Source organism: Hemitrygon akajei, chromosome 5 (genome assembly GCF_048418815.1).
Source record: "Hemitrygon akajei chromosome 5, sHemAka1.3, whole genome shotgun sequence".
Classification (NCBI taxonomy): domain Eukaryota; kingdom Metazoa; phylum Chordata; class Chondrichthyes; order Myliobatiformes; family Dasyatidae; genus Hemitrygon; species Hemitrygon akajei.
This window is the reverse complement of record NC_133128.1, coordinates 167,741,255-167,754,705: the sequence shown is the minus strand read 5'-3', so window position 1 is coordinate 167,754,705 and position 13,451 is coordinate 167,741,255. Positions and strand designations below refer to the sequence as shown.

At 37.8% G+C, this 13,451-nt stretch overlaps 1 protein-coding gene across 4 annotated transcripts in view; it reads right to left on the bottom strand.

The window, feature by feature from the left end:
* Positions 1–13,451, bottom strand: part of ttn.2 (titin, tandem duplicate 2) — a 340,760-nt gene that overhangs the window by 72,979 nt on the left and 254,330 nt on the right. For all 4 annotated transcript variants that reach the window (XM_073047117.1, XM_073047118.1, XM_073047119.1 and 1 more), the window contains 14 exons: positions 12,075–12,225; positions 11,705–11,986; positions 11,309–11,611; positions 10,906–11,208; positions 10,547–10,828; positions 10,158–10,457; positions 9,576–9,878; positions 9,168–9,476; positions 8,135–8,416; positions 7,740–8,039; positions 7,349–7,642; positions 4,287–7,253; positions 3,858–4,178; positions 3,461–3,745 (listed from right to left, as the gene is read on the bottom strand). In XM_073047117.1, the coding sequence (XP_072903218.1) occupies positions 3,461–3,745; positions 3,858–4,178; positions 4,287–7,253; positions 7,349–7,642; positions 7,740–8,039; positions 8,135–8,416; positions 9,168–9,476; positions 9,576–9,878; positions 10,158–10,457; positions 10,547–10,828; positions 10,906–11,208; positions 11,309–11,611; positions 11,705–11,986; positions 12,075–12,225 (6,682 nt within the window). The remainder of the gene's footprint in view (positions 1–3,460; positions 3,746–3,857; positions 4,179–4,286; positions 7,254–7,348; positions 7,643–7,739; positions 8,040–8,134; positions 8,417–9,167; positions 9,477–9,575; positions 9,879–10,157; positions 10,458–10,546; positions 10,829–10,905; positions 11,209–11,308; positions 11,612–11,704; positions 11,987–12,074; positions 12,226–13,451) is intronic.

Sequence of the window (13,451 nt, the reverse complement as noted above, 5' to 3'; positions counted from 1 at the left end):
ATTCCTCAGTGGACTGCCAGAGTGGGCTGGTTTGATGGACACAGTCATTCAAAATTGATTGATAGCTGAGACCCCGTGAGTAGGGATAAAAGTCAGGTCTGGAGAGACACCCTTCAGACGCACCAGGAGACACACCATTGAACACTGATTGAGTGTTGGAACCCACAGGAACAGTGGGGGTATTGGAGACTGAACCAGGAGATCGGTCAATTAAACTCACAGTGTTACAGTGGGGCCGGTGGGGACTTGTGTGTGTGTGTCCACTCATGCCAGAGTGACGAGTCCACCACAGAAGAACAGTCTAGCTGAATTACAGAGGGGTCATAACTGAATGGCCACAATGACACTATGGATCAAGAAAGAAGTAAAAGATTTGACTGCTGCAACAGTTGCTGTTACATCTCGCACGTTCTCTCTCTCTCCAACGATTACAACACAACAACCATATCTACCTCAGCACGCATGAACCGAATTGAACTTTATACTTTTTATGACAATTCATTTACCCCTAGACATCGATAGAGCTTGTTTACTATTGCTTATTATTATTCCTACACCTTTAGGTTTATTATTGCTAACTTGTGTTATCTATATATTTGCATTATTGGTATTGATTTGCTTATTTTACTAATAAACACTTTTGAATATAGTATCACCAGACTCCAACGGATTTTTCTTTCTCTGCTGGTTAGACACCCAGTTACGTGGTATGTAACACTTTTAACTTGCATCATATATGTACAATATTATTTGTTAATTTGTGGTAATATTACTTTATGTGTTTTGTGTGTGAATTATATAGTAGGTGTTGTGCACTTTGGTCTGGAGGAATGTTGTCTCATTTGTTGGCATACATGTGTATGGTTGAATGACAATAAACTTGAACTTTACCTAGAAATTCTAGCACGCACATTTGGTGTGGCTGAAGGCAACTGAAACAAGGTTTAGTTGTTGGTCCACTACATAAATCTACAGCCCTACCTAAGAGTAAAGAAAAAGGGCTACTTTCCTGAGGCTGTGCCTAGGAAATGGCTGTCCATTAGCCCAATAGAAGGAAGAGATGGGGTGAACCTTGGCCAGGAGAGTGGAACGCAATGATATTTGAAGCTGGAGAATCGGTGGGGAGAAGTGGCAAGAGGAAATCATGCATGGCTAGCAGGGTTTTGCAGTGTCAGGAAAACTAGCATTTTGTTATGTATAGGATATAGACAGCACATGGAGTAGTGATTTTTGGAACTGAAGAGGCTTCAATTTGTATGGCGGTATCCTTTGGTTGACTATGGTAAGGATTCTGGGAAGGCTTTCATTTTTAGTGTGGAAACCTCCAACGATTTAAATATGCACTTTTTTAAGCTTGTAGCCTTCTCAGATTGGCATTGCAGTTTGAAGATCACTTTATTTCATGATTGGCCAATGGCAGATGCCCCCAGCTTAACATGGTCCAAGCTCCCTCTCAATGCTCCAAAATCAGAATGATTTTGAGTTGCAAGGAGGATTCAAAATGACTTGAATTTTTTTTTCTCATATTTTCAACCTGAAGGAAAGCACTTGCCTAACATTGAAAATAATGAGCAATGCAATTGAATTTCTAGGCTTGTGTTTTATTGGCTCCGATTATGATCCTTTTCAGTTTATGACTCCAGACAGAACTGCTAATGAACTGAAATTATGGCACAGGTTAGTGCATTCCTGACTTTTGCACTTATGCTGCTGTACATTTGACTTTCAGGATGAAGTTCAGGAGCAGAATGCAAGGAATGTAACTGGCTTTATATCAGCTATCATAGCCATGACATTTGAATGACATCACTGAATTGAATTTTACTTAATTTATGTCAATTGTGTGTGCTTTTAAATTGATTATTCTTAATTATTTAAATAAACTTTTACATACTGAGTTGTTTACATCTATTTCAACTGGTTTTAAATCTCTGATCATCAGAGAAACAATTAAGAGTGCTTGATCAATCACAGGTATGACCAAAGAACACACTGCCTTAGGCCATTCATGGACACCTCCATTTTGATGGGATGCTTAGGACAATCAGCTGTTTTTCTCAAAAGGTTATTGCAACCTCTGGTAAACATGTTGAACCTTATCTCTTTTGTTAATCAGACCTGGCATTTAAAACATTTACTTAAAACAACAATATGTTTATCTTTAAAACTGTTCCATTTAGTTTGTCTTACCTCTCCTCATTCACCCTACCAAAACAGATAATTTCACATGTTTTTCATATGCTTTAGGCTCACATAACCTACTTTATTTTCTTCTTAGAAATTCTGACAACCTCCTCATGGAGCACTTGAACTCTAAATTCTTCACTGCTATCTGTTAGTATCATTACACATACAAATTTTGAATAATTTCAACATTTTAGAATATTGCTCTTTACTTTTAAGCCCAAGCCATTAATGGTTATGATTAGAAGCAGTGGCTCCAGAACTAAATTCTGAAAAACACCATGAGGTCCTTCTATCTAGTCTATAACCCTCTGTTTTCTATCCACAGTTATTAGAACATATGTTACAACTGTCTCTGTCATTCCAGTATAGTGAACAAACATATTATTTAAGTCTGTGTGTGTGTGTGTGTGTGTGTGTGTGTGTATATATATATAAATCATCTGGCACATCCCTAACTGTTAAGTAATCAAAAACCTCAATATTCTCCCAGGTTATTGTATATATGTCCAGGACCAAAATAAATTAATTCCCCAATTTTTGTAGTGGAGTGGAAAATTTGCAGGCTTCCATTTTTGTGGCATCCTTCTAACCTTAGAATACTTTAAAATATTTCAGAAACTCTGTAACATCTACATTTACATTCCTTAGAAATCCAACACACACCATTTGGCTTTGCACCATATTCAAAATGGATGAACACCATGTACAGCACTTTAGACCTTTCTAGTGCCTTAAGTTTATTCTTTTTAAAATTTCTTTCAATATCCTGATAACTTCCTTGCTTCACATGACTTTGTTAATATCTAATCTATTAGTAAATACCTTTACTGAGTCATTAATTAATTCCTCAGCCATTTCTTCTTTGGTCCATTTTATTCTGTGACACATCATTAATGTGCCATTTTGATTCTCTTTTTATCTTAGCTGTCAACTTATTCTTGTACTATCTGTCCACTGCATTATCACATTTCTGCCTTGCAATTGACTCCAGTAATCTCTTCTCAATTACCTGAAGCATTTTTATTCATGGTGCTCCTTCTCCTTATGTGTTACAAATAAAACGTTATACAATATAATCAACAGTTGAAAATCCCAGGAATACAGCATTATCCAGTTTACTCATTATTTACTTTCCAAAATTAGATCTAGCAACATGTCCTTCTTCTTGGGACAAGAAATACAGCAATCAGGAAAATTCTCTTTAACGTATCAGAAAGTCTTTTCTCATGGTTAAATCAAATCATGAAATAGAACATAAAAAGGAGGTACTCACCCAGAACTTTAACATTCACAAACACAGCCTTTTCACCTGCTGCATTTACAAGCATCAATGAATATTTGCCAGAATCATCACGGGTACTATCAGGAATGACAAGGAAAGTCATTGTGTCAATCAAGTCTACTTGACCCCTTCGAACAACGTTGTCTATTCCAATCTTCCTCCAAGTAACTTTAGGTGCTGGTCGGCCCCTGATGGTGGCAAATAATCTGATAGGACATCCAGCTCTGACAATTAACACTTTCCTCAGGCTTGCATCTAAGTCAATCTCTGGTGGTTCTGAAAAAGATCCATTTTATGAAAGAATTATTCTCTTGAAGAAAAGAATATGAGTTCATGAAATATATTTTATTATACCATAAAGTAAAGAAAGGTAAAATGCAATGCACACCTAAGATCTCCTTTGGATATACTGCTTCTTTAAGTTCAGCAGGACGACCAATTCCAACCTGATTCTGTGCAGAAACCTTAAACTCATATTCTTGTTTCTCATCAAGGCCGCTCGCAGTAAACTGGGTTACAACCAACTGAGCTGCAACATTACATCTCGTCCATCCTTCATCAGGAGATTTACTGACACCCTTTGGTCTCATTTCAACAACATAGCCAGTGACAGGAGAACCACCATCATAAACAGGCTTTGTCCAGCCAAGAGAAATGGAGGACTTTGTACTATCAATCACCTTAAGGCCACTTGGTGGACCAGGAGGTTCTGTGTATAGAAAAACAGAATATAAATTAAGAGAATTTGGTGTGAGTGATGAGAAAAGCATTCAAACTTGTTTATAGAAAATTGACTTAATGTTAAAAATGTATATACCCATTGGATCCTTTGCTAATACTGGTCTTGAAGGTGGACTTGGTTCTCCTAATCCAACTTCGTTTTCAGCTTTGACACGGAACTGGTATTCATGTTCAGGAATCAAATTTGTAACTTTCATTCGCCTCTCTGGGATTGGACTCTTTGTGACTGCCACCCATCTAACTGCTCGTTTCTCTTTCTTCTCCAATATGTATCCCGTGATTGATTTTCCTCCATCATCTTCTGGTGGATTCCATACAACAGTCATTTCTTCTCTGCTGACTTTGCTGACTTCTGGTGCATCTGGAGGACCTGGTCTATTAAACTGTGTCTTAGCTACAATGGGCTTAGTTTCTGATGGTGGACCTGTGCCTATTTTGTTTTCTGCACGCACTCGGAATATGTATTCATTTCCTTCAACCAAACGAGTGACATTTGCATATTCATTAATTATAGAAGTAGAGAATACGGACCAGACCATTCTTTTGCTTTCACATTTTTCAAGAACATAGTTTTGAATTTCACATCCACCATCATCTGCTGGTGCATCCCAGCTGACTCTACACCTATCACTTGCAATGCCAGATACTTTCAAATTTCTGACTTCACTTGGTACATCCAAAACATTCACAGTAGCATAAGCTGTAAAGGAACCAGCCTGATTAGTTGCAGTGATTGTATATTTACCACTGTCTTCTCGCTTAGATTTAATTACAATTAATCTGGATGCGTCAGAAGTTGTGTCAATCTTAGCTCGGGGAGATCTGCTAAGATCAATTGCATCTTTGTCTTTTACCCAAACAACTTCTGGTTGAGGTTTGCCTCTCATTGCTGCTTCAATTCTGAAAGTTTCACCTGCTTTTACAGTTAATATTCCAGCAAGCTTTAGATCCAAGACTGGTTTTTGTACTTCTGGCTTGACAATAATATAATCAGTCTTCACCCAATTGCTTTCACCACCTTCATTCTTGGTCTGAACTCTAAACTGGTAAGTCTGGTTCTCAATACATCTATCAACCATGAAACTTGTCTCTTTAATACTTCCTTTGTGCACTCTTTCCCATTCATCTGTGTCCTTTAATTTTCTCTCGACATGATAAGACAGGTTAGGGCTACCACCATCATAATCAGGTCTTCTCCACTTAAGGAGAACAAAAGTCTTTCCTATATCAGCAACATGTAGGTTTTCTGGTTCTCCAGGCTTCTCAACAGGATCAATGGCTAAGATTGGTGTTTTCGTTTCAATTGTTGGACCTAGTCCAACTTTGTTTTCTGCACACACTCTGAAGAAGTACTCATGGTTTGTTGTAAGTGGAACCTTCACTACACGTTTAGTTAAATCAGATGAGATCAAAGACCATCCTCTCTGATTGGGTTGACGGTTTTCTGCTATATAGTTAGTAATTTCTGAGCCTCCATTATCATCAGGATTCTCCCAGGAAAGCATACAGGAATCTTTAGTGACATAGCTTGTCCTGATATTCTTACAAGGGCCTGGTCTATCAAGGACGTTGACAATAACAGCAGCTTGAACTTGTCCACTATTATTTTTAGCAACTACATGGTATTTACCATGATCAGCTCTGGTCGCCTCTTTAATTAGTAGCTGTATCACAGGGTAATCATTACGAATCTCTATACGTTTGCTAGCAACAAGCACCTTGCCTTCTTTTGACCATGTAATTTCTGGATCTGGTCGGCCTTTAACACGTCCTGTTATTGAAATAGTTTGTCCAACACGAACTGTGATTAGATCACGGCAAACAATATCAAGTTCCAGCTCTGGAGGATAAAGAATATCTTTTGCGATTACAGATTCTGGCAGCTCCCTTGGTTCACCTTCACCAATAATGTTGGCAGCCTTTATGCGGAATCTGTATTCATTTCCTTCAATAAGGCCAGGTACTCTAAAAGCACACTGTGGGATTAAATCATCTTTATTAATTCTATTCCACTTTGTAGTGTCAGCTTTCTGACATTCTACAATATATCCTAAGATTGGGCTGCCTCCATCATTGCTGGGCTTTGTCCAGACTAAGTCAACAGTTTCTCTTGTCTTGTCCTTCAGTTTGGGATTGATAGGTGGTCCAGGTGGCCTTATAGGGCGGATTGCCGAGACTGAATCAGAGACTGGTGATGGTTTGCTTAGACCAGCAATATTTTCAGCAAATATTCTGAATTCATATGTATTACCTTCAAAAAGTCCAACGGTTCTCAATTTTAGATCTAGTATTGGAGTCTTATTTACACGGATCCATTTACCAGTTTTTTCCCTTCGTTCCATTATGTAACCAATAACTGGACTACCACCATCGTATTTTGGTACACCCCAAGATACTGTGACTGCATTTTCTGTGATATCATAAATAGTTGGTTTAGTAGGTGGGCCTGGAACATCAAACATATGCTTAGCTACAGTTGGTTTAGACTCTAATGGTTCACCAATACCAATCTTGTTTTCAGCTCGAACGCGCATAATATATTCGCAGCCTTTCTGAAGACGTGGAATTTTCGCTTGGGTACTTGTGCCTCCAGAGGTAACAATACCCCAGGTTTCTTTCTTAGTTTCTCGTTTCTCAACAATGTAGTTCATAACAGGGCTTCCACCATCATCCTTAGGTGGACGCCAAGAGATGATCATGTGCTGTGGTGTTACTTCGAGGATATTGGTTGGACCAACGGGGGGGCCTGGAACATCCAGAACGATCAAGTGTAGAGCCACTGACTTACTACCAGCTGGATTAGAGACAGTAAGTACATATTCACCACTATGTTTCCTGGTGCAGTTCTTAATTGTTAGCATAGTAGAACGGTTGTCAGTATCAATCTTGTATTCGCCTTCTGACTTAAGTTCAGTACTGTCAGTGACCCACTTTACTGAAGGAGTAGGAATGCCTCTCATTAAAGCAGGAAGTTTGACTGTGCTGCCAGCCTTGACGACAAGACCTTCAATCAAACTTACATCTACTTCCACCGAGGGTGACACTATAACATAAAGCAGAAATGAATAAATATATGTCAAGGATGTGACAATAAAATAAAAAAGTAATTGAAAGAACAAAGCAAGTAAACAAACCAACCTAGTTTCTCCTGACACAGTACAGGGACAGTTGTATCTGGACGACTAAGCCCAGCAGCGTTTTGAGCTTTAACACGGAACCTGTATATCTTTCCCTGTTCTAAACCAGTTACAACACATTCAGGTATGCTAACAGTTTTGAATTTAATCCAGTCTTTTGCTCCTTCTTCCTGGTATTCAACTAAAAATCCCTTGATTTCCGAACCTCCATCACGGTCTGGATAATTCCAAACAAGAGACACCTCAGTCTTGTCCACGTCAACATGGTGTAAGTTCTTAGGTGGGCCAGGAGGAGCTATAAAAATAAGCAACAGCCTGGTAAGTTAAATGTTATGGTGTAAATATTATGAGTTTTCATATGAAAATGTTAATCTCAACAAATAACAACTTACATATTGGATCAAGGGCCTTTATAGGTTTTACTGATTCCACAAAGCTACTTCGACCATACTGATTTTCAGCAGCCACGCGGAACAAATACTGGGTGCCTTCCATTAAGTACTTAGCCATAATGCTATGCTTTTTGCTTGTGGATGAGATAGGGATCCACTGAGGAGCTGCAACATCTCGTTTCTCGATTATATAGTTAGAGATAACAGCACCGCCATTGTCTTCTGGTTCCTTCCAAGTCAGATAACACGAATCACTTCTAACTTCACTAACTTGCAAGTTACGTGGTGGACCAGGTTTATCTGAAAATAATTAAGAGTTTCCTATTATTTTAATTACTGAACAAATCAATTTGATTAAAATTGATCTAATAACTCTCATGGCCCATTCACATTACCTAATACAGTAACAGTACAAGCAGCACTCTTGCTACCAGCTTCATTCTCAACAGTTAATGAATAACATCCACTGTCATTTCTGACAGTATTACGGATTTCAAGCTTGCTTCTCCCTGCTGTTCTTTCAATGTCAGCTTTAACTGGTACTTCATTGTCATTCTTTTTCCAACTGGCCTTTGGAATTGGCATTCCTTTTATGGTTGCACTGAGGGTTAAGGTAGTTCCTGCTTTTATGTTTACACTTCGAGCCATGTTGGCATCTACGAACAATTCAGGAGCCTCTGCAAAACAAATAAGAAAGTTTTACATATATAGAAACAATTTGACAGAACAGCATTAATTATAGAAGTTATCAATGTGGAATGATCCACATGGCAATCCTGTACATTGGTATGTCTTGTAATTTCAGAAATTAATCAAAAGAAAAATACAGAGTGGGAATAAAATGTCTACTTTGTTCTTTACTTTAGTGAGGTGCATTCCTTGATTCCTTAGAGATCTTGTCCTGGGCCCAGCACGTAAGTGTAATTACAAAGAAAGCACACCAGCGCCTCTACTTCCTAACAGTTTGTGAAGATTCAGATTGACAAACTTCTATAGATATGTGCTAGAGAGTGTATTGACTGGTTGCCTCATGGCCTGGTATAGAAACACCAACACCCTTGAATGCAAAAGACTACAAAAAGTAGCGGACATAGCCCAGTCCATCACAGGTAAAGCTTTTCCCTCCACTGAGCATATCTCGATGGAGTCACAGGAAAGCAACGTCCATCATCAGGGACTCCCACCACCCAGATGTTCTATTCTTGCTACTGCCATCAGGAAGAAAGTACAATGAACCTCAGGGTTGTATATGGTGACATATATATACTTTGATAATACATTTACTATGATGTTGTGACATAATGTCATATGCTGTTAATGTACTTTTACATATAACCAGTAATGAATTATTCAAAGAATGCTTAATCAAACAATATATTTACAATATTATTGCAGTATTAAATACACAACATACAGTACATCACTTACCAATTCTGTCTTTTGCTTGAACAGGATCATGAACATAAGCTGGATCTGATTCACCAGCTTGATTGACTGCTAGAATCCGGAATTTGTATGTATCACCTTCATTAAGACCTGCCACCTTAAAATGAATGTCAGGACAAGAGTCTGGCGTTTGATTGGCTTTCTTCCACTCTTCTTCACCAACTTTCTGATATTCCACTAAATATCCCAATATTTTGCCTCCTCCATCATGGCGAGGAGGTTGCCAAGATAAATCAACAGTAGATTTAGTTTTGTCTACTGCTTGAGGAGTAACAGGTGGACTTGGTTTAACTAAATGAAGAGTAAAATTGTTGTCAGAATAAATCTTACAAATACATCACAAATTGTTATTTCAAAGAAAAGAAAGAAATGGACGTAAGCGACATATACCTATTGGATCTTTTGCAAAGAAGGGTTTAGATGGTGGACTAGGGTCTCCAACTCCTATTTCATTTTCTGCTGAGACACGGAATTCATATTCACAGCCTTCAAGGAGATCTGTTACAGTATACTGAGTGTCTGGATAAATTGGCTCTTTGGATACTCTTAACCAGCGGTTGGACATTGTTTCTTTCTTTTCAACAATATATTTAATGATGGGTTTGCCTCCATCTCGAGGTCTATTCCAAACTACCATAGCCGAATCTTTTGTAATATTTTTTATAACTGGTTGTTCTGGTGCTTCTGGAACTCCTTCAGAAAAAAAATAAAACAAAAACTTGGTAAAAAAATTATAGACCAAGTTTATAGATCCATTAATATGATAGGAGACAGAACATATTTGCTATCACCACACATAAGTATCACTTTATTTTAACAAAATAACAAAGCCTTTAAATACAAAACATTAGTAAACTATAAACTGTCATATTCCAGACAACAAAAGATAGAAAACACACCTGATTTTTAAATTTACTTTATTCAATATTTGCTTTTTTAATTTATTAATAAATTCTGAGGTCCAGCACTTACTGTAGCGATCTTTGGCTTTAACTTCTTCTGAAAGCAATGCATCACTGATTCCATACATGTTTTCAGCATAGATACGAATAATATAATCCCGACCTTCAATTAATTTTGGAACTTTACAAGTTGTCTTTGTAGTTGAAGACGTAACAGGCATCCAGAGTTCTCTGTTTGTATCCCTCTTTTCAACAATATAATTTGTGATTGAACTGCCTCCATCATCAAGTGGAGGTTTCCAGGAAATAATCATTCTATCTCTGTGAACTTCATCGAAAACTACTGGGCCAACCGGAGGTTGTGGACGATCTGAAGAAGGTAAAATTGGTTTCAATACTGCATTTTAATTCAATGTTACAAAATTTTAATCTGAAAAAGGTGAAAACTAATTAACTTACCAACCACAGTCACTTGACACAGACCCTTTCGTACTCCTGTGCTGTTCTCCAGAACAACACAGTATTTACCGGAATTAGCACGGACACCTTTCAAAATAGTTAGACATAGTTTCGTTGGAGTTGTGTTGACTTTTAAGCAATTTGTCTCTTCGACTGGTTCATCATCCTTAAACCAAGAAACTTTTGGTGTAGGTTTCCCTTTATATCGTCCTGTCAAGTTGAAGGATTCACCCACACGTACAATAAACTTATCTCGGAAATCCAGTTCGAGTGTTGGTGGTTCTAAAGATAATTTACACACAATTATTACCATTTTGACAAGAAATTTCAATTTGCAAAATATTTGAAATTAATCTTACCAAGCTGATCCTTGCAAGTTATTGGTTTTGTACAGAACGATGGTTTCCCTTGGCCGATAGCATTTACTGCACTGACACGGTACTCATATGTGTCACCTTCCTTTAAGCTACTATGTGTAAACATCCGATCTAACAACTTCTCCTTAGTAATTTTGATGAACTTCTCTTTACCAATCAAACGACACTCAAGAACATACATTGTTATTTCTGAACCACCATCGTATTTAGGAGGCTTCCATTTTAAGCTAACTGATTGCTTTGTAACTGCTGTTACTTCAAGATCTTCAGGACGTTCAGGGACAGCTACAAGTTGGAAAAGAAAGTAGAAAGGTTTGTGTATTTAGTGGCTAAAATAGATTTAATACTTAAAAATGAGAAACATAAAATTAGAAACATTACTTACATGTTGGCTCTTTAACTATAATTTCTTGATTTGTCTGCACCCATGGGCCCATGCCGATAATATTTTCAGCTGCAATTCTAAAGAAATAAGCATTTCCTGGGATCAGATTCTGGACAACAGCATTCTGTCTAGTAACTGTGTATGTGACAGGTGACCAACCACGACGTTCAACTTCACGCTTTTCAATCATATAGTTGGTAATTGCAGAACCACCATCATCTTCAGGGAAGAACCATGTTAATTTGCAAGAATCAATTGTTAGGTTTTCACAGCGGAAAGGTTCACCTACTGGTCCAGGAACATCTGCAATTAAGAAAAAATAAATTTATTTGTTCTTGAGAAAAACTGATCATAAAATTTGTGAAAAATTGTGCAAAATCAGAAATTAATATTTACCTAAAACTTCAACAATAATGGTCTTTCTTCTTTCACCCCCTGTATTCTTAGCAATAAGGTTGTATACTCCTTGATGGTGTCGCTGACAATTCTTTATAACCAGAGCAGAACTGATCACGGTGGTTTCAATTGCAGCTTCTTTTGGCATTGGCTTATCATCCTTTGCCCATGAGATCTCTGGAGCTGGTTTACCCGATACATATGCCAAGATACGAATTACACCACCAGCATGTACCACAATTTTGTCTCTCACACTGGCATCCAAGTTAATATCTGGAATGACTAGATTATATAATCAGAATTAAGTCAGATATTTATTATTGCCAAAATAATGTATTGAAATAAAGTTTTAAAAAATCTTTATTTTTACCTGTTCTATCCTTGACTTCAATGGCATCAGAAACCTCTCCTGGTTCACCAACTCCAGCAGCATTTACTGCTCTTACTCTGAATCTGTATATACTTCCCTCCTTCAGTCCTGGAACAACAAACTTTGTGCCTCTAATTTCTTTGTCTTTAACCTGTGAAAAGCCAGCAGAAAATAGAGCAAAGTTTCAATTTTGATGAAAATAGATAAAACCATTCTTCCAGATTGGGTAAGTGAAAGATGGAAGTTAAAATCTAGGCCTTTTGAGCCCTTTTCACATTGCTCTGATATTTCTGATTTCATCAAAAGGCTTAATAAGGGCAGTGGATATGTAAGTGCAGGCTACTTATGAAGGGAAGGAGGCAGAAGAAAGGAAATGAGAGGCTGTTAGCCCAAAATCAGTGGTTGGGAAAATGCTGGAGTCTATTATTAAGGATGAGATTTCAGGGTACTTGGAGTGCATGACAACATAGGCCAAAGTCAGCATGGTTTCCTTAAGGGGAAATCTTACCTAACAAATCTGTTGGTATTATTTGAGGAAATAACAGGCAGGATAAACAAAGAATAATAACCAGTTGATACTGTTTATTTAGATTTTCAAAAGGCCTTTAACAAGGTGCTACACATGAGGCATCTTAGCAAGATAACCCCTCATAGTATTATGGGAAATATACTAGTATGGATAGAAGATTAGGGGGTCTATTCCTTTTGGCCTCTGGTGTTCTACAGGGGTTGGTATTGGGACCACTTAGTTTCACATTATATTTCAATGATTTGGATGACAGAATTGATGGCTTTGTGGCCAATTTTGCAGATGATACAAAGATAGGTGGATAGGTGAAGAAACATGAACACTGCAGAAGAAATTAGATTGGGAGAATGGGCATAGAATGGCAGATGGAATATAGTGCAGGGAAGTGTATGCTCATGCAGTTTGATAGAAGGAATAAAGGTGTAGACTATTTTCTAAGCAGGGAGAAAAGAAAATTCAAAAATAAGAGGTGCAAGAGTCCATGTGTGGAATTCCTCAAAGGTTAATTTGCAGGTTAAGTCAGTGGTAATGAAGGCAAATACAATGTTAACATTCATTTTGAGAGGACTAGAATATAAGAGCAAGGATATGTTGCTGAGACTTTTTCAGGCATTGATCAGATCATACTTGGAGTATTGTGAGCAGTTTTTGTCCCATAACAAAGAAAGGATTTGCTGGCATTGGAGAGGGTCCTGAGGAGGTTCACAAGAATGATTCTAGGAATGAAAGTGTTAATGTATGAAGTGTGTTTGATGAGTCTGGGCTCTGTACTTGCTGGAGTTTAGAACGGGGGGAGGGGTCTCATTGAAACCTATTGAACATTGAAAGGACTAGATAGAATGAATATG